The 22,673-nt window shown below is 37.3% G+C and overlaps 1 protein-coding gene across 2 annotated transcripts in view; it reads right to left on the minus strand.

Moving 5' to 3' along the window:
- Positions 1–13,809: 13,809 nt before the first annotated feature.
- Positions 13,810–22,673, minus strand: part of TMED7 (transmembrane p24 trafficking protein 7) — an 18,227-nt gene continuing 9,363 nt past the window's right edge. For both annotated transcript variants that reach the window (XM_007121478.4, XM_007121477.4), the window contains one exon: positions 13,810–16,564. In XM_007121478.4, the coding sequence (XP_007121540.1) occupies positions 16,328–16,564 (237 nt within the window). In that variant the 3' untranslated portion in view covers positions 13,810–16,327. The remainder of the gene's footprint in view (positions 16,565–22,673) is intronic.

The following is a 22,673-nucleotide window of genomic DNA, read 5'->3' on the forward strand; positions in this document are numbered from 1 at the left end:
CCCCCCCCGCCTTCTTTTCAGGCAATCCCTATTCACTGCCAGAGGAGAACCCCATTACTAAACGTCAGAGAAGACAATGAATAGTACATTGGAATTGAAGGTCCATACCTGGATCTCAGAGGCTTACTACTGGTAGAGCTAAGTTATTTTCTCTTCCTCTCCCCCCTACCTAACATGAGGATGGGCCATTGAAGGTGGCACTGGCAGACAATAATTACTTGGTGAAATGCCCTATTAAGCATCATGTCAACACAATTCATTATCCACTGACAGCTGGTTTCTCCTCCTCCCTCTATTGACTTTTCAGGTAAACAGTGGCCTCCCTGTTACTAAATCTGGTACTTTTTGTTGCCTTCATTTCCCAGTCATTTCCTAATCTCCCTTTGGCAATTGACAAGGTTGATCATTGTCTCCTCCAGATACTCTAGTTCCTTGATATTAACAACACATGGGGCCTTCATGCTCATCCTACTTGTTAAAATTCTTCTCTTTCAGTCTCTTCTGCCTGCTCCTCTTCCTCTGGCAACCCTTCATACCACTGCTTTCCAAACTTCTTCACTGAAATATCACTAATGACAAATGCGATAAACATTTACTTCCCCATTCATCACCCACATCACATGCATAAGTGAACCTGAAGTCACTAATGTCAAGGGCAAATTAACTTGAATTGTCTCATTTTATGTTTTAAATTGCTCCAAATTTTGCACTGTTCTTCATAAATATTCACGTTGTACTAAAAAAAAATTCAAATTGGTTACAAGTTAAATTTTTCTCCCCAAATTATCAAGTATACATGTCAAGAAAATGCACCAATCACGTATGCCACAAATATTTAGAGTCTTCTAAAGGCACTAGGGATATAGTGTGAACAAAACAGAGATGGCCCCAGTCCTCATGGAGATTTTGCAGGCTAGAGCAGGAGACAGACACTGTGTACAATTTCAGATCCATTCATTGAAAAGAATGAATGAATAGAAGAAAGCAGAGTAAAGTGGGGAGGAGTGCTAATTAAGTCAGGAAAGAGATGGCTTCTCTGACATGTAAAACGTTTTTCCTGTGGCTTCATACCCTTGAAACCCTTGGCATTCAATGCTCGTGTTTTCAGGGTCTTGATCCACTGTCCTCTTTCGCTTACTCTACCATTTCCCTGGATATCTTACATATGTCCATCAGACTCACAGCTCAATAAGTAAGGATATAAATGATTTGAACATGATTAATGAACTTGACCTCATTGACAGATACAGATTATGGCACCCAATACAATTTCAGAACACATATTCTTTTCACATACATATGGAACATTAACAAAATCAGACCATGTTTTTGGCCATTGAGCAAGTCTCCACAAAGCAAATCAAAGGACTAAAATAATATGAATGTGTTCACTAACCACTAATCTGAAAAACAAAAACGAGAAAAGCCCCTATATGTCTGGAAATTAAAAGACACATTTCAAAATAAGCCGTGGGTCAAAAAATAAATCACAACAGAAATCATAAAATATTTCGATTTGAATGTTACTAAAAATACTAAATATCAAAACTTGTGGGATATAGCTAAAATACAATGAGAGGGAAATTTCTGGTCTTAAATGGGCATATCAGAAAACAAAGCCAGAAAGTCAACTGTCTAAACAACCACATCAAGAAATTAGGGAAGAAAAAAAACCCAGGAAATGAAATCCAAATAAAAAGATAGAAATAATAAAAATAAGACCAGAAATTCAAGATTAGAAAAAAAAATAACAGGATCAACAAGAGCAAAAGATGGTTCTTTGAAAAAGACTAATAAGATTAATAAACAGCTGGTAAAACTAGTCAGCAAAAGAAGACAGAGAAGACACAAATAACAATACTAGAAATAAAAAGGAAACATCACCACAGATCTTGACATTTAAAATATGAAAGATATTAACAACTTCATTCCAATAAGCTATTTAGATGAAATGAACTGGGAGAGACAGTTATCCATGTGTCTCTTATGTTCCTCTATGTCTTACTGAGTACGTGCAGGATCCTGACTACTCTTTACCTGAGCCATTTCTTAGGGTAGCATTTACAGTGAGCAACCTTGAGATATGAGGTACTGTCTCATTCCAGGGCAGAGAACAAGCTTGCTTTTTACTGCTTGCTATAAAAGTGGTGGATTCCTTAAGCTCAGTGTTCCTCAGATGTGACACAGACCCACTGCATGTGTAGCATGGACCTGGGCCTCGTGTCACCCACAGGGGGCTTGTGAGCAAGAGGAACCACTGCAAATATGCTGATGGTAGTGCCGCTTGCTGTGTCATGAGTAACAAAATCCTTTGTCTCTGATCCAGGAGTTTTGTGTCTTCTGCCAGTATCCATGAAACAGTAATAGGCTAACTCAAATCCCAGACCTGACAAAATGGATAGGAGGGACTGCTAGTGACAGTGAAGATATCATCAAATTCTCTCCCCCCAAAACAAATATAAACTGGACAAAATTGTCAAAAAATAGGCTAACTTATTAGATTGTAAGTGGGGGAAAATCAAATCCCAGACCTGACAAAATGGATAGGAGGGACTGCTAGTGACAGTGAAGATATCTTCAAATTCTCTCCCCCCAAAACAAATATAAACTGGACAAAATTGTCAAAAACAATCATTTGAGGGCTCTGGAAATTGACCAAAGGAAAACAAATTGAGAATCATTTATTCACTTTAAAAAACTCTGCTGAATTTTGGGTAGGAGTAGTGGGAATCTGCCGTATTCTAACCAGAAGCTGCTCTTATCTCCCAACCCCCATATACTCCTCAGCTTTGTTGGGACAACAGTGCTACCAGCATGAGGCCAGCAATGAAAGCCAGGAGCCCCACAGCTGGAGGGAGCCAACTTGACTTGGTAGAGGGCAAAAAGTCCATACCTAGTGGTGCTGTCAAGAAAAATTGCAAACTTGGGAGGAAATAAATGGAGAAAGCCCACAGCTGTTAGCCTGAAGTCGTGATCTCATGTGAGGTGTGCAGCAGACCAGTGGACTGGCCAAAAATTTAACAGGGAGATCCTGGAAATGAGAGAGCCACTGAGCGTCAAGATCAGCTCTTCACTTATCTCTGTGTGACTGGGAGGCTACATATACACAGGGAGACACAAGCTTGCCCCTACAAGCCTGCCCCTGCAGATATCTGCAATGGAACCCTGGTTCTAGCACTAATGGTGTGACCTTTGTCAAGTCAATTTAACTGTTCTGTGCATCAGTTTCTTAATCTGTAAAATGGGAAAAAGCAGTTTTTTAAATATAATAATTATAATAAATTATATTGAATGCAGAACATAGTACAGCAGGCAATAGTATTACAAAAGTATTTACTATTATTACTTCTCAAAATGTGGTTTAAAAACACTTGCCTCAGAATTCTGGAGGGATGTCCAAGATTCAATCCAGGTGTACTGAATCAAAGTCTCAGGTTCGGGGGAAGGAACCTGAGAAAGATCAGTTTTTTACAAGTTGACTAGGTGATTCTTATACCACCAATGTTTGAGAACTATTATTTTTAGGTAAGATTTATAGTTTTCTGTTTGGGGTCTATGTGCACATGCTTGAAGGTATAAATTATCATATTTACTTCAGTATCCTCATTGCCTAGAACACAGCAGACATTTAGTCAAACATCTATTAAATAACAGAAAGCTTTATTTAAAGCTAATCAACGTCCAGCTCTGCAATTCCCACAATGTGGAATAAATAACAAATTAGGCTTACAATTCAAACCTTTATATTAATATAAAAGAGCTAAAATTACTCTAATATCATACAGAGCAGTGGTTCTTTAATAAAAACTTTTTGAGTCATGGACTCCTTTGAGAATGTGATGAAAACTACAAACTCTCTTCAGAAGACTGAAGATATATATTAAACCTTGCAAATAATTTTAAGGGGTTCACCTCAGGTTAAAAACATCTCATATGAAAACTGGCTTGTTGTCTGTCTCCTAGAACAAAACACTAAGTTCTTGTATATCACTGAATCTCTATTTCTAGAAAAAAGGATAGAGCATACTTGGCACTAAATAAATATTTGCTGAATGAATAAATGAGTCACTGATAAAAGGATGCTATCTGGAGGTTATCTGGAACTCCTTGAGTCACCCAAGGGTGATGTACAGTAGAGAATGAAAGCACAGATGTTGTATATCTTATTCATGACCAAGATGTAACCTTGAATTTCTAGAGGTGGGTAATGAAAAAACAGGTCACTTGGACCAATGTTTCCACTTAAGATGAAATATGAAGAAACACAATAAGCACCTTGAAGATGTTAGACAGAATTTACCTCATCAAATTCAGGAAGAGGTCGAGTTCAGGAAGCTACTTTTGCCCTTGGGGTGGCTGCCAATCTAGAGAAATAAGTTGAGAAGCAGAGTTGTACTGTCATCAACAACAGTTGGAAAGACAAAGGTTGGGTTTGGTATTCACCAAAAGTGGTGAAACACCCCTTGCTCTAGACTGAAGCCCAAGGGTGCTACCCTGGAGTGAGGGTACAAACTGCAGTGCAGGGGCCCTCTGGAAGGCCATAAAATCTAAAGTCTAAGTTCCAGACTGCTAATGACCTCAGGTACACAGCAGAAAGAAACAAAAACCTCTTAGGGAAGAGAAAATCATCCTAGATCTTACATTATTTCTGTTTTTTTTTTTTCACGTTTCTAATGCAAACAAAGATAATGAAGTAGAAGAATAACCAAGACAACATTAACTAGAAGCAACATGAACTACAAACAGCAGAAACAGAACCAAAGCAGGCTATAGATATTGGGATTCTCAGACACAAAGTGTAATCCATGGAAATAAAATCCTCACTGAAAAATGCAGCAAGGGACTGGATACCATAAAAAGTAACAGAGCAGATAAGAAAAAGAATCTAACAGAAAAACAGAATTAAAAAATATAAAAATAGAAATTATGAACTCAATGAATGAGTTTCATGGCAAATTAAAAACACCTGAAAAGTGAATTTGTGATTTATAAGCTACATAAGAAACTATCTAAGATGATCAGAGAAAATAAATATAGAACATATAGAAGAAAAATGAAGAGATATAAGAAATACACCAAGAAGGTCTAACATATGTTTACTCAGGGCCCCAGAAGACAGGAGAGAGAATATTGGGCAGAGGCAATATTTAAAGAGATTATAGTTGAGAATGTCCCAGTATTGACATGTCAGCTCATCCAAGATGCCTAATAAAACCCAAGTGGGAAAATACAATGAAATTCTCACTTAACACAGCATAATTAAACAGCAGGAAATCAAAGACAAAATCTTGAAAGCAGCCAGAGGAAAAAGGACAGATTAGTTTCAATGGAGCAAAAGACTGATAACTGATTTCTTCATAGAAACAAAATGGAAGCCAGAAGACAATGAAAAGATATCCCCAAGTGAATTCTATGTCCAGCAAAAATCTCCTTCAAGAATGAAGCCAAAATGAAGACATTAAAAAAACCCAAAAAACCATGAATTTGCAACCAGCTGAGTGGCACTAAAGGAAATTCTAAATGTATTCTTCAGGTGGAAGGAAAATTATTCCAGATGGAAGCTCAGCAAAGAACAAAGAGCAGGACTTCACTGGTGGCGCAGTGGTTAAGAATCCGCCTGCCAGTGCAGGGGACACGGGTTCAAGCCGTGGTCCGGGAAAATCCCACATGCCATGGAGCAACTAAGCCCGTGCACCACAACTACTGAGCCGGCGCTCTAGAGCCCATGAGCCACAACTACTGAGCCCAAGGTTCAAGCCGTGGTCCGGGAAAATCCCACATGCCATGGAGCAACTAAGCCCGTGCACCACAACTACTGAGCCGGCGCTCTAGAGCCCATGAGCCACAACTACTGAGCCCATGTGCCACAACTACTGAAGCCTGCGCACCTAGAGTGTGCTCTGCAACGAGAAGCCACCGCAATGAGAGGCCCGCGCACCACAACGATGAGTAGTCCCCTCTTGCCGCAACTAGAGAAAAGCCCACATGCAGCAACAAAGACCCAACATAGCCAAAAATAAATAAATGAATAAATTTATTTTTAAAAAAAGAACAAAGAGCAAAGAAGGTGGCAAATATATGGGTAAATCTAAATAAATATTGGCTATATAAGACAATAGTAATGACTTCTAGATACAGAATATATGACAATATATAAACTGAGAGGGCGGTAAATGAACTCATAAAGCAATTGTCAAAAAATTCCCAAGAATTTAAATCATATACAGAATATATTATCTGATCACAATGCAATTATGTTAGAAGTCAATAATAAAAGAGAACTTAAATACTTATTTTTGGAAAGTAAGAATTATAGTTCCAAATAATATCTATGGCTCAAATTAGAATAATGAAATCAGAAAATTCTTTGAAATTGATGAATAACTAAAACAGATATCAAGACTTGTAGAATGGAGTTCGTGGTAGGCGGAATTCTAAGATGGTCCCTGAGATCCCTCCCTATCTCCATATCCAAATCTTTGTGTGGGCAGAGCCTATAACTTGCTTCTTACCAAAAGAATATGGCAAAGGTGAAACGATTTTGAAGATGCAGTTAAGGTCCTTATTCAGTTGACTCTAAATTCATCAAAAGGGAGATTATTTAAGGGGAGGGCCCCTGATCTCATCAGGTGAATCCTGTCAGGCCTTCCCTGAAAGAAGAGACTCAAAGCAACATATTTCCTCCTGCTGGCCTTGAAGAAACAGTCATGATGTGAAATGCTTATGGAAAGGAGAAGGCTCCAGTGGCTGAGGGCCTCAGTTCTACAGCTGCAAGGAGCTGAATTTTGTCAACAACCTAATGAGTTTGGAAGAGGACCCCCAAGCTCCAGATAAGAAGGCAGTTCAGGTGACTTCTTGACTGTAGCCTTGTGAGACCCTGAGCATAGGACTTAGCTAAGCTGTGCCAAGACTCTTGACCTATAGATACTGTGAGATTATAAAAGTATGCTGTTTTAAACTGGTACGGTTATGGTAATTTGTTATGTAGCACAGAAAATTAACATGGAGCTAAAGTACAATAAGAGGTAAGTCTATAGTTTTAGATATGCATTAGGCTGGAAAGTTAAAAATCTGAACTAAATATCCACTACAAGAATATAGAAAAATAATGACCAACTCAACCTAGAGAAAAAGAAAATCATAAAAACCTGAAATCAATGAAACAGACAACAAATATACAACAAAAAAACAACTGAAATAGTGGCTCTTGACTATATACAATGGAATATTACTCTGCCATAAAAAAGAATGAAATCTTGCCATTTGCAACAACTGGGTGGACCTAGAGGGCATTATGCTAAGTGAAGTCAGACAGAGAAAGACAAATACTATATGATTTCACTTATATGTGGAATCTAAAAAACAAAAAAATGAACCACCATAACAAAACAGAAACAGTCATAGATACAGAGAACAAATAGGTTGTTGCCAGAGGGGAGAGGGGTGAGTGAAATAGGTGAGGGGAATTAAGAGGTACAAACTCCCATACAAGATAAATGAGTCACAGGGATGAAATGGATAGCATGGGGAATATAGTCAATAATAACATAACATCTTTGTATGGTCACAGAGGGTAGCCAGACTTATCATAGTGACCATTTTGTAATGTATAGAAATATTGCATCACTATGTTCCAGGAATTGGCATAGTGCTGTAGGTCAATTATATTTCAAAAACAACCAAACAATCTCATAGAAAAAGAGATCAGATTTGTGGTTACCAGAGGTAGGGATGTGGGGATGAGGGCTGAGGGGGAACTGGATGAAGGTAGTCAAAGGCTACAAACTTCCAGTTATAAGATAAATAAGCACTAAGGATGTAAATTACATGATTAATATAATTAACATTGCTGTATATTATATATGAAAGTTGTTAAGACAGTTGTAAGAACTTGATGTTCTCATCACAAGGAAAATTTTTTTATTTTTCTTTCACTAAAATTATTGTGGTAATCACTGCATGATGTATGCAAGTCAAATCATTCTGCTGTACACCTTAAACTTATACAATGTTGTATGTCAATTATATTTCAGTAAAACTGGAAGGAAAACAATATTGGCTCTTTGAAGAAAACAATAAAAATGATAAGCCTCTGGTAAGACTGGTCAAGTAAAAAAGAAAGAAGATACAAATATCTTACATAACACACAGTGGTATAAATTTGTATACTACAAATAGCAGTAATAGGAATGAAAAGGACATCAGTACAGATTTGGCATATGATAAAAAGTGGGCAGGGATAACACTGTGCTAATAAATTTGAAAATGTAGATGAAATGGACAGATTCTTGGGAATATTCCATTTCCCAATATTATATAAGAAGTACTCTTATTAATAAAAAATTGAATCAGTATCCCACAAAGACCAAACCAGACTCCAAACAAACACACTTCACCTCAGATTTGTAACAAAACATTTAAGGAAGAGTAATGTAAATTTTATAGACGCTCTTCCAGAAACTAAGAAAAGAAAGCCACTCTCCAGCTCACTGTAAAAGGATATATAATCTTGATATTAAGCAAAAATATTAAAACAAACCAAATCCAGTTATTAAAAACAAACAAATCACATCATGACTAGACTGGTTTTACCTCAGGAAAATGTTGGTTTAATAATAGGAAAGCAATTTTTGACCACATAAAAAGAATAAAGAGAATAAAGGCGGCAAAACAATCATTTTTCTCAATAAATACAGAAAAAAATTGTTTTATGAAATTCAACATCATTTATGATCATAAAAAAAAACTCGTAGCAAACTAAGAATAGAAGGGAAATTTCTAAATTTAGTAAAATTACTGTAAACTGTCTACAGGATACCTTGAAAGCATTCCTAGAGAACAGGAGCAAAACAAGAATGCCTATTATGACCACTTCTATTCAGCACTGTACTGGAGGTCCCCGCAAATGTAATTAACAAGAAAAAGAAAGAAAAGAAAAGGTGTGAGGAATAGAAAGAAGAATCTGTCCTGACTTGCAGATGATACAACTATATACACAGAAAATCCAAAAGAATATACAAATTACTGGAATTGACAAGAGAATTTAGCAAAATTGCTGAATAGAAGAATCAATTTAAAAGTTGTATTTCTACGTACTAGCAACAAATAAAAAATTTAAAGATTATAATAGCATCAAAAATATAAATAAAACAATATTAATTTAACATGGGACTTCCCTGGTGGCACAGTGGTTAAGAATCTGCCTGCCAATGCAGGGGACACAGGTTCGAGCCCTGTTCCGGGAAGATCACACATGCCGTGGAGAAACTAAGCCCGTGCGCCACAACTACTGAGCCTGCGCTCTAGAGCCTCCGAGCCACAACTACTGAAGCCCATGCACCTAGAGCCTGCGCTCTGCAACAGAAGCCACTGCAATGAGAGGCCCGCGCACCACAACGAAGAGTAGCCCCCACTCGCCACAACTAGAGAAAGCCCACGTGCAGCAACGAAGACCCAACACAGCCAAAAATAAATAAATTTTTAAAAAGATTAACAAAAATATACAGAATAATACTTCTATGAAGAAAATTACAAAACTTTATCAAAAGATTTAAGGAAGACCACAGCAATGGAAAGATAAGTTCATTCAATGGAAAATGCACTATTATAAAGAGGAAATTGTTCACACACTAAATACAATTCCAATCAAAATCCTAACAGATTTATTTTGTTCTGTTGAAACTTGTGCTAACTCTAAACTTTGTATAAAAATACAAAGGACAGATGACAGCCAAAATCTTGAAGAACAAGGTATAAACACTTGTTTTACCAATATTAAGAATTTTAAAAGCTTTAGTAATTAATATGTTACTGGTGTATGAACAAACTGATCAATGGAATAAAACAGAGAGCCCAGAAACAGACTCAGGTAAATGTGGGCATTTAATAGGTGAAAGACTTGGCATGGCAAATCAACAGAGAAAGATGAGTTTTTAAGGGGGAGAAAAAACCTGGACACCTACCTTATCCCATATACAAAACTCAATTCAAGTAGAAGACAAAATCATACATATTTTAGAACATAGTACAGGAGAAGATATTCATGACCTCAGGATAGAGAAGTATTTCTTTAACAATACATAAAACACCAACAATATGGGAAAAGACTGATATTTCACTAGGAGCAGAAAGATAAACACAAACTGTGAGAAGATATTTGAAATAGTTATAACCAAAGGATTAATCTCCTGAATATATAAAGTAATCCTTTTAACCAAAGCATCCAATTATTTTTTAGATGGGCAAAAAATGTGAACAAGGACTTCACAAAAGAGGAAATCCAAGTGGTAGACAAATCTGGGAGGAAAAAAAAAATTAACCTCATAGAAAAGCAAAGTAAGCAGCAATGAGGTATAATAGCATTTTCTTTAAAAATATACACATGTCTACAAAAATAACTGAAACACATCAAAATGCATAATGGAATTACGGGTGGATTTTATTCTGTGAACCATTATTTCTCAAATTCTTAAGTGTTGCTTTTATGACATTACAAACTCAGGAGATTTTCTGAAGTTTTAAGTTTTAAAGTCTGACAACATGAATGTGGAACTTTCCATTGTTACTGGTGAAAACACTGATTGATACAATTGCTTTAGAAAAGTTAGATGTCACCTAGTAAATATGAAGATATACGTACTCTATCAGCAAACAATTCCACTCCTAGATGTACTCTCAAGGGATGATACATATGGGCAACAGGACATAATATACAAAAATGTTCATAGTGGCTTTGTTTATAACAGCAAAAAACCTGGAACAATCCAAATGCCACCATAGTAGAAAAGACACATAACTTTGGTATATTTATATGATGGACTACTATGCAGTAATGAAAACTACAGCCATACGCATCAACGTGGATGACAGCAAAACAAAGTCACAAAAGAATACATGTACTACCTAATTCATTAAATAGAATATTCCATTAAACTTTATTTATTCAGGTTTACTTTTGCCTGATTTTTTTAGACATTTTTCAGGAACGTAAACATGAGTACTATTCAAAGTATGGTCCAATGACCATACTGAACTGTCAGTGGCTGATGAAGAGAGAAGTACATAAAGTGAGAGTAAGCATGCATAGAAAGTAAGCATTTGGAAAGGCTGATAGCAATTTGATATTATCAAAACATTCAAGCACATGATTTTGTATTTACAAAATTATGAGTTTGTGATTACTTGGAAATTTTTTTTTAAGTAGTTTGAGAAGAACTAGTATACATAACTGGTAAAAAGAAAAAGAAAAATTATTTTCATTACAAGCAGAACATTGGTTATCTCTAGGGAAGAAATTCAGGGATGTGATCAGGAAAGGATACATACAGCCTTTTATGGTGCTGACAATATTGCATTTCTTACCCTGAGCATTGGTTATTATGAGTATGTGCTTTATAATTTTATTTCTCTTTAAACTGTACATGTTTAATACCCTCTTCTGTATTATCACAAATTTCACAATTTTTAAAAGTTTACAAATTTTTTATAAACAATACCAATTCTTTAAAAATATATACATTTATCTATGGAAAAACAAATACATCAAAGCAGATGGTGGATTATTGGCAGATTTTACTCTTCGAACCATTATTTCTCAAATTCTTGCCTTGTCTTCTCTTTGTAAGGTAGTAGCAATCACTAGTAATTACCAGCACTAAAAACAGATTAAGCCAGGCCTAATATATGTTGATTTCAGCAAGGAATGTAATCATCCTAATGATGCTATCTTATGGATAAAATGGAGAAACGCAGACTGAAAAATAGCATATTTGGTGGTTTAGGGATAACATCCCTGTATTTCCCTCCAGAATTTGGAAACAACTGAGATGGAGAAGTTATTCAGAAGATCAAACATCACCTTTACTAGTAACAAAGTTAAAGAACATGTTTTTTGATCTGTACTGAGGAGTCCACACCCCTAAATTAGAGATTAATTCACTCAATTGCTGGCCTAGCTAGACAACTATGCACCACTCCCCACACCTGGAGAGGACAAAGTGAAATTCCTTGGGGAACAAGTCTTTTGCTCTATATATTTTCTTCCTCCTCTAGCATCCTATAAAGGTCTTAGAACTTTCAAGTCCATTCTGCTTCATGACTTGCTTAACATTAGTTTCTTACATAGCTATCCTGTCTCCCCCGACAATTATGTTCCTGGAGGTCAGATTATCTTACTCATTTCTGAAACTTCTAGCAGACTATTATGTACATGAGACTTTCATATTTGTTACATACTATTTAAGAGCCCATATGAGTTGGGGCTACAGTAAGAACTTTAAGAACTAAACAAAGATCAAGTGATTAAATTGGACCAATGACAAAAATATAGCTATTATTTATTAAGGGCTTGTATATGATAGGCACTGACCCTAAGTGTTTTATGAACATCTCATTATATTCTCATTATAGTAGATATTACCTTAGCAATAAATGAAGAAACAGAAAGGCTGAGTTAAAATCATTTGTGTGAGGTCACCCGACCATGATCTGAACTTGACTATGACTCCAAAGCCAAAGCACTGAACCGCTATTTATTTAATTTTAAAAAATTATTTATTTATTTATTTTTGGCTGTGTTAGGTCTTCATCGCAGTGCGCGGGGTTCTCATTGTGGTGTCTTGTTGCGGAGCATGGGCTCTAGGCGCCTGAGCTCAGTAGTTGTGGCTCACGGGCTTAGTTGCTCTGCGGCATGTGGGAGGCGGATTCTTAACCACTGAGCCACCAGGCAAGCCCCTGAACTGCTACTGAGGTGTACTGAAATCAAGATTGCTAAGCCTTTGGAGATCTATCCTTAAGTGGTGTTTGTAGGTAATTACTGCATAGCTGTTGAGAAAGGGGGGTCTAGAGCCAGACTGCCATGGTTCATATTCCAGATTTTGGTAATTACTAACTGTGATATAGGCAGGTTTCTTAACCTCTCAAGGCCTCCCTTTCCTCATCTGTAAAATGGGAATATCCTTACTTCATAGGATTATTGCAAAGATGAAACGTGTCAATACAAGCAAAAGACTTATCACAGCAGCTGGCACAAGGAAAGCATTCAATAAATGTTAACCCATTGGGTTGGCCAAAAATTTCATTTGGTTAATGAATACGTTGTTCAATTTAGTTCCTGGTGAAAATGAAAAATGTCTTTTTACTTAAAACCAAACGAACTTTCTGGCCAGCCCAACATATTATTGTTATTTCTCTGCTACTTTTGTACTTGTGCCTAGGAACCAGAACGTCCCCCATAACATTATAAAGGGGGAACAAAGTTGAGAAAACTTGGCATTATACAACCAAAGGTTAATTTACCTAAAAACTAAGAGCTTTTTAGGGAATTGAAGGCTTAACTTCCTTTCACCGAAACTTTCAGTAAGAAAAGGAAAAGTAAGGTTAAAAGTGAGGTGTTTACAGGTTGTATTTCTCTTCTTTAACTTTCTTTCTTGGTCAGTCCCTGAGATGTTCCAATGAAATATCGAATAAATTATCACTCTCTTGCTACAAAACTGTACTCCAAGCTGCAAGCTGATAAGGAGCTTCAAAAAGATTTAAATCTTGACAGAAATAAGTGAAGTCAGTTTGTTGAAAGATTTTTTTATTCTACAAGAATTGATTGGTGCAATCCTGCAGAACCAACATTTTTAATTTAGAGAAATTTTTCTTTTCAAAAGTAAATGAAAACCCCTTTGAATAATTTATATATCAATTTGTTTAATTCTTGAAAACAATAGTCATAGGGTCTGCTTTGTCCTATTTAACCATAAATGTTACACATTTACAAACTGAAGCAAAAATGGGATAGTACAGAGATTTAAATGAAATCTTTCAAAGAATAAAATTGCTTTTCAGTCCACTGTGTTTTCAAAGTTGATTATCATCAAGCCAGGATGAAAGCTGTGAACCCCAAACCATTTGTTTCTTTAATAAAAAATGAATATTTAGATCATTAGCAAAGTAATATCTTAAAATGTATCTTCACACAGTTGGAATTTTAGTATAAACTTGTATATCAAGTCCCTTTCCATTATTTATTCTACTTTAAAAATATATACAGCTAATGATGTTTAAATATGTATTCTGAGCCATATGTCCAAACGTAAATATTTGGGAAATTCAAACTGTTGCAACAAGTTATGAAAGGATTAAAGAAAAAAGATGAGCTACAAAAGGAAGAAAAAAGTTCTTACTTAATATTCATGTCTAGGTAGATATGTATTTTCTAATTTTTATATACATACCTAGTTGAGTATAGGCAAGCCATCAAACTTTAACCAGTTACAAACAGACTAGACTAAGTCAGTACTATTTTCTACAACAGGTTAACAGTGGTGATTTAAAAAATTTTAATATATCTCAATAGTTTCACTGCAAGTTATCTGTGGTAATAGTCTTTAAATATCATGAAGTTTTGATAGGCACAGATTAAATAGCTGCATTATCTATGCCAAACTCGGCACACTGATGATACCCAGCTCTGCTGAATTATGGTGTAACTATCTGAATACAACAGAGCAGACAGGCAACCAGAAAAGGACATTTAACATACTCCCATGTTTATCACTTTAACATTAGTGTTTAAAATTTGCAAATCTAGAGGGACACTTAAAAAGCTACAGGACAACTCCAACACAAGAACCCCAATAGATAAATCTGCAGAATCTTAAACTTCAGTTCTTAATCCACTGGTATATATTGTTAAAGGAGTAGCTGTTTGGTCTTCAAAAATTTTAGAATTAAAAGTCTGAAAATATGTTCATCCCTTGCTACACTGTAGCACTTGAAATTAGCAAGCAGGACAACCTGAATTCATTTTGCTCTTACATGCAGCAGTGTATATGCATCTTAAGACAGCTTAGAATTAAGAGTTAAGCTCTAGTCAGTAGTGGTAAGTGACTAGAATTGCTATCCAATCAGTATTCTGTGGTACCACATATCAAAGTCCTAACAATATGACAGTCACGTTCAGCACTCATCACGTTTAGGTGGGGGATAGAAGCATGGCAAAAAGCAGTTGCAATTTTTTTTTAACAGCATAAAAGCTTTAAACACAATTTTGCATCATCTTGTATTCTAATCTAGAATACTTGGAATCTTATTTCAATCAGCTCAATCTATGCAAGCTATAAAACACAAACACAGTCTAAACCCTATAGTCTACAGAAAATGAACTAATACTCGTTAAATGCAGTACTATCAATGAAGATTATCAAATAAGAAACACACACGGCATTCTAAGTTTTTAAATCATCTTAGGGCTGCTAACTGGAGATTGTACAAATTACATGTACAAGACAAAAAAACAAAAAGAAAAGAAAGAAAAAAAACCAAACTAACTTCTCAGTGCATCATACCCACTAGGATAAAATGTATGGCACTTTTATAATACTATATTACAACTCTCAATTTAAGCTGGGAGTGACTCAGACATTAAAGCCACATAAGAGCAAGAACTAGCCAATTCAAATGTTTAAAATGAAACAGATCACCTTTTTTCTTTGTAAAAGCACTGAAAATGTAATATGTGCAGATAACTCACTAAAAGTCTTCTCATTCATTTGCCCCCCATTGTAGTGTCTTAAATTATTCTGTAATTATTCTACCTGTTACAACAGTCTGACTTTTAAGGCCTGTGTAAACTCTATTATGTTATTGAAACATACTATTTTCTGTGTGGTAAAAATGTCTTTATGAAAAAAAATAACATATCTGGTTACAGATCACAGAATAAACCCAAACAATAAAAATGACATTTTCCAAGCTACTGAGAAATAAATTAAACCATGATGTATCAATTTAAAATTATATCAATATTCACTAACTAACATTTCTATGGTAGATTTTTTTCCTCATAAAATCAAACAGTGCAGAATAGGGCTTGGGCTACAGCTAATCACATTTGGTTTTCTTAAAAACAAAACTTTATTTCCTATAAACAACTGAAAGGTAATTTTCTTCCTCCACAACACATGTAGACATTAAATTGAAGGTTTTAAAAATCTCCACTACTTACAAGAAAAGTATTTTTAAATGGCTAAAAGGAACCAAAATACCAAAACAAAATACTTTAGTGTGCGAAGAGCAGATAGAAACAACCAAGAAAAGAGTAGATCATTGTGTTGAGTATTTATGAATAGCCCAAAATAAGTCCCAAAGTTTTTCTACCTTTACAAATAAAAAAAGGTGTCCCTTCCACAGCTTGGGGATATGCATCGTACATCCCTCCACAACAAGTGTATGAGTAAGATTCTAAAAATGTTGCCAATATTAAGTTCTTCGGTACCTAAAATTAATTAGAGGACAGCAATATTACAGCGGCAATGGTGGATCAATTCTCAAAACGTAGTTACGATCCAACACGAGTTGTCGTGGTTCTTTTATCCGAGAAAAAGCTTTTCAGAAGAAATACCTGCCCTATGCTAACCACCAGAAGAATGAGGGCTTCTCCTACTGACCAATAGGCCACTCTTGTATTTAGATCCTCAGCTCGGCTTCGGCCTTGAGCCTCTCTCAAACGGAAATGAGTCTGATAGTCAATGACAGATTTCAGAGCTTCGTGAATTGAAACACAGGCAGATTCCATCTAAAGAGAAAGATTTTCAGTTAGTATGTTTTAATACTTTCTGTACAATCCATCTAGCATATTCATCTTTTCTTTTAACTTGATCTCAATTCCTCATCTAACATTCTACTAAACTGGCACTCATTCATTCACTCATTCGTGTCAATGGTCCTGGCAAAGCAACGCTTCTATGCATTCTCACTTAGGATGACTGATAAGGCTAGAGATCCCATGAAGCAGCTGCTTGCCCCAAACTGGAACATCCCAACTGTGGCATCTGTTAAGGTGGCAGATGGAACATGAAGCTAATAGTAGGAGAAATACTAAGCAGTTAAGGTTGGTAGCAACCGAATTTCAAGGCCAGGTTTCTTAAAGAGGAAGAATTAGGAGGAAGGGAATGGCAGGTCAGTAAATTTGACCAATTATAATTACATGAATCAAAATCCAAATATATACAAAAACAAACGAAATATGGCATAAAAGTAGATTGTTAGTCAAAGTAATTTCAACTATCTTAAAAGCAGGTGAAACTGAAGAGTGATAGGTCAGAGTAGGAATTTTTTTTTTCACGTTTACCACTTTGCTAAATAAGTCTTCCTTGTTCCAGTCAACAAAACTAATATATATGTTCTCAATAGGACATAAGTTTCATTTTCACTGTGTAATGAGTTTGTAGGCCTTCATCTGATGACACCATAGCTTTTTCTAAATTACACTATCTGCTTTGAGATAGGTTAAGAGTAATTTTTTTTTGTTGTGTACCAGTTTAATGTTTTTCTACTGCTGAAAACTTAATTCTGGTGATGAAATATATGCTTTATTATACTTGTTTTACATCACAAACCATGTATTAGTTTTTTTTTCAATTTTTGTTTGTTGTAATTTTAATAACAGACATTAGAAAATAATTTAAACACTTAATAAAGTTCTACCAGAGTAAGTATGAAAGGAATAGTTATAAAAATATTTCATTAAAAGTTCCTTTAAAAAGTATGAGAGATGAAGACTGGCGCCCCTCACTGCCACCCGCGCTGGGCCTGCAGCAGCTCTTCTGTGCTACGGACTCCGCAGAAGAAAGTGTTTTCTTTGCTGCTTTAACAGTGAAATTAGATGTTAAGTATGTTGACATCGGTGCCCAGTATCCTGGTGAGGTAAGGAACAAAAGATCTTGGAATGAGGAGACCTACAAGATGGCAGAGGAGTAAGACGCGGAGATCACCTTCCTCCCCACAAATACATCAGAAATACATCTACATGTGGAACAACTCCTACAGAACACCTACTGAATGCCTGCAGAAGACCTCAGACTTCCCAAAAGACAAGAAACTCCCCACGTACCCGGGTAGGGTGAAAGAAAAAAGAAAAAAACAGAGACAAAAGAATAGGGATGGGACCTGCACCTCTGGGAGGGAGCTGTGAAGGAGGAGAAGTTTCTACACACTAGGAAGCCCCTTCACTGGTGGGGACAGCGTGGGGGGAAGCTTCAGAGCCACGGAGGAGAGCGCAGCAACAGGGGTGCAAAGGCCAAAGCGGAGAGATTCCCGCACAGAGGATGGGTGCCGACCAGCACTCACCAGCCCGAGAGGCTTGTCTGCTCACCCACCGGGGTGGGTGGAGGCTGGGAGCTGAGGCTCAGGCTTCGAAGGTCGGATCCCAGGGAGAGCACTGGGGTTGGCTGCGCGGACACAGCCTGAAGGGGGCTAGTGCGCCACAGCTAGCCGGGAGGGAGTCCGGCAAAAGGTCTGGACCTGCCAGAGAGGCAAGAGACCATTGTTTTGGGGTGTGCGAGGAGAGGGGATTCAGAGTGCCGCCTAAACGAGCTTCAGAGACGGGTGTGAGCCGTGGCTATACACAGCCTGAAGGGGGCTAGTGCGCCACAGCTAGCCGGGAGGGAGTCCGGCAAAAGGTCTGGACCTGCCAGAGAGGCAAGAGACCATTGTTTTGGGGTGTGCGAGGAGAGGGGATTCAGAGTGCCGCCTAAACGAGCTTCAGAGACGGGTGTGAGCCGTGGCTATCAGCTTGGACCCCAGAGATGGGCATGAGACGCTAAGGGTGCTGCTGCAGCCACCAAGAAGCCTGTGTGCAAGCAAAGGTCACTATCCACACCTCCCCTCTTGGGAGCCTGTGCAGCCCACCACTGCCAGGGTCCCGTGATCCAGGGACAACTTCCCCGGGAGAACACACAGCCTGCCTCAGGCAGCTGCAATGTTACATTGGCCTCTGCCGCTGCAGGCTTGCCCAGCAAACCAATTATGACTACCATACCCCTCCCTCTCCCCAGCCTGAGTGAGCAAGACAGCCCTAATCAGCTGCTGCTTTAACCCCGTCCTGTCTGGGCGGGAACAGACACTGGAGGGCAACCTACACACAGAGACGGGGCCAAAACCAAAGCTGAACCCTAGGAGCTGTGCGAACAAAGAAGAGAAAGGGAAATTTCTCCATGCAGCCTCAGGAGCAGCGGATTAAATCGCCACAATCAACTTGATGTACACTGAATCTGTGGAATACCTGAATAGACAATGAATGTTCTCAAAATTGAGGCCGTGGACTTTGGGAGCAACTGTAGACTTGGGGTTTGCTTTCTGTGTCTGATTTGTTATTGGTTTTATCTTGAGGCGGTGGACTTTGGGAGCAACTGTAGACTTGGGGTTTGCTTTCTGTGTCTGATTTGTTATTGGTTTTATCTTTACCGTAGTTTTAGTGCTTGTTATCACTGCAGGATCTGTTTATTGGTTTGGTTGCTCTCTTCCTTTTATTTATTTTTATTAATTTTTTAAATTTAATTTTATTTTTATTCCTTTTTTTCTTTTTGTGAGGGTGTATGTGTATGCTTCTTTGTGTGACTTTGTCTATTTAGGTTTGCTTTTATCATTTGGTTTGCAGTTCTACCTGTTAGGTTTTTCTCTCTTCCTTTTCTTCCGAGCTGTGTGGCTGCCAGGGTCTTGGTGCTCTGGCCGGGTGTCAGGCCTGAGCCTCCGAGGTTGGAGAGCCAATTCCAGGACACTGGACCACCAGAGACCTCCTAGCCCGAAGTAATACCAATCAGCGAGAGCTCTCCCAGAGATGTCCATCTCAACACTAAGACCCAGCTCCACCCAACGGCCAGCAAGCTCTAGTGCTGGACACCCCATGCCAAACAACTAGCAAGACAGGAATACAACGCCACCCATTAGCAGAGAAGCTGCCTAAAGTCATACTAAGTTCACAGACATGCTAAAACATACCACTGGACACAGCCCTGCCCACCAAAAGATCCAGCCCCACCCACCAGAGCACATGCACCACTCCCCTCCACCAGGAAGTCTACCCAAGCCACTGAACCAACCTCATCCACTGGGGGCAGACACCAAAAATAACAGGAACTATGGACCTGCAGCCTGCGAAAAGGAGACCCCAAACACAGTAAGTTAAACAAAATGAGAAGACAGAAAAATATGCAGCAGATGAAGGAGCAAGGTAAAAACCCACCAGACCATACAAATGAAGAGGAAATAGGCAGTCTATCTGAAAAAGAATTCAGAGTAATGATAGTAAAGATGATCCAAAAATCTTGGCAATAGAATGGAGAAAATACACGAAACGTTTAATGAGGACCCAGAAGAACTAAAGAGCAAGCAAACAATGCTGAAGAACACAATAAATGAAATTTAAAATATTCTAGAAGGAATCAATAGCAGAATAACTGAGGCAGAAGGAACGGATAAGTGACCTGGAAGATAAAATAGTGGAAGTAACGGCTGCAGAGCAGAATAAAGAAAAAAGAATGAAAAGAATTGAGGACAGTCTCAGAGACCTCTGGGATAACATTAAACGCACCAACATTTGAATTACAGGGGTCCCAGAAGAAGAAGAGAAAAAGAAAGAGTCTGAGAAAATATTTGAAGGGATTACAGTCGAAAACTTCCCTAACATTGGACAGGAAATAGTCAAACAAGTCCAGGAAGCGCAGAGAGTCCCGTACAGGATAAATCCAAGGAGAAACATGCCAAGACATATATTAATCCAACTAACGAAAATTAAATACAAAGAAAAATTATTAAAAGCAGCAAGGGAAAAGCAACAAATAACATACAAGGGAATCCCCATAAGATTAACGCTGATCTTTCAGCACAAACTCTGCAAGCCAGAAGGGAGAGGCAGGACATATTTAAAGTGATGAAAGGGAAAAAGCTACAACCAAGATTACACTACCCAGCAAGGATCTCATTCAGATTCGACAGAGAAATTAAAACCTTTACAGACAAGCAAAAGTTAAGAGAATTCAGCACCACCAAACCAGCTCTACAACAAATGCTAAGGGAAGTTCTCTAGGCAGCAACACAAGAGAAGGAAAAGACCTACAAAAACAAACCCAAAACAATCAAGAAAATGACAATAAGAACATACATATCGATAATAACCTTAAATGTAAATGGATTAAATACCCCAACCAAAAGACAAAGACTGGCTGAATGGACACAAAAACAAAACCCGTATATATGCGGTCTACAAGAGACCCACTTCAGACCTAGGGACACATACAGACTGCAAGTGAGGGGATGGAAAAAGATATTCCATGCAAATGGAAATCAAAAGAAAGGTGGACTAGCAATTCTCATATCAGACAAAATAGACTTTAAAATAAAGACTATTACAAGAGACAAAGAAGGACACTACGTAACGATCAAAGGATCAATCCAAGAAGAAGACATAACAACTGTAAACATTTATGCACCCAACATAGGAGCATCTCAATACATAAGGCAAATGTTAACAGCCATAAAAGGGAAAATTGCCAGTAACTACAAATCGACAGTAACTACAAATTATTGTAACTACTAAAATAATAGTAGGGGACTTTACATCCCACTTTCACCAATGGACAGATCATCCAAAATGAAAATAAACAAGGAAACACAGCTTTAAATGAAACATTAGACCAGATGGACATAATTGACATTTATAGGACATTCCATCCAAAAACGACAGAATATACTTTCTTCTAAGTGTTCATGGAACATTCTCCAGGAGAGATATCATCTTGGGTCACAAATCAGGCCTTGGTAAATTTAAGAAAATTGAAATCGTAGAACAACCTAACCTTACACCTAAGGCAGTTAGAGAAAGAAAAACAAAAAACCCCCAGAGTTAGCAGAAGAAATCATAAAGATCAGATCAGAAATAAATGAAAAACAAATGAAGGAAACACAAAAACTGTAAAAAGTACAAACACATGGAGGCTAAACAATACACTACTAAATAAACAAAAGATCACTGAAGAAATCAAAGAGGTAATCAAAAAATACCTAGAAACAAATGACAATGAAAACACAATGACCCAAAACCTATGGGATGCAGCAAAAGCAGTTCTAAGAGGGAAGTTTATAGCAAATCCTCAACAAAATAGTAGCAAACAGAATCCAACAGCACATTAAAAGGATCATACAAAATGATCAAGTGGGATTTATCCCAGAAACAGAAGGATTCTTCAGTATACACAAATCAATCAATGTGATACACCATATTAACAAACTGAAGAATAAAAACCATATGATAATTTCAATAGATGCACAAAAAGTTTTCGACAAAATTCAACACCCATTTATGATACAAACTCTCCAAAAAGTGGGCAAAGAGGGAACCTACCTCAACATAATAAAGGCCATATATGACAAACCCACAGCCAACATCGTTCTCAATGTTAAAAAACTGAAACCATTTCCGCTAAGATCAGGAACAAGACAAGGTTGCCCAATCTCACCACCATTATTCAATATAGTTTTGGAAGTTTTAGCCACAGCAATCAGAGAAGAAAAAGAAATAAAAGGAATCTAAATCAGAAAAGAAGTGAAACAGTCACTGTTTGCAGATGACATGATACTATACACAGAGAATCCTAAAGATGCTACCATAAAACTACTAGAACTAATCAATGAATCTGGTAAAGTAGCAAGATACAAAATTAATGCACAGAAATTTCTTGCATTCTTATACACTAATGACGAAAAATCTGAAAAAGAAATTAAGGAAACACTCACATTTACCATTGCAACAAAAAGAATAAAATACCTAGGAATAAACCTACCTAAGGAGGCAAAAGAGCTATATGCAGAAAACTATAAGACACTGATGAAAGAAATTAAAGGCGATA

Source organism: Physeter macrocephalus, chromosome 8, assembly GCF_002837175.3.
Source record: "Physeter macrocephalus isolate SW-GA chromosome 8, ASM283717v5, whole genome shotgun sequence".
In the NCBI taxonomy this organism is placed as follows: domain Eukaryota; kingdom Metazoa; phylum Chordata; class Mammalia; order Artiodactyla; family Physeteridae; genus Physeter; species Physeter macrocephalus.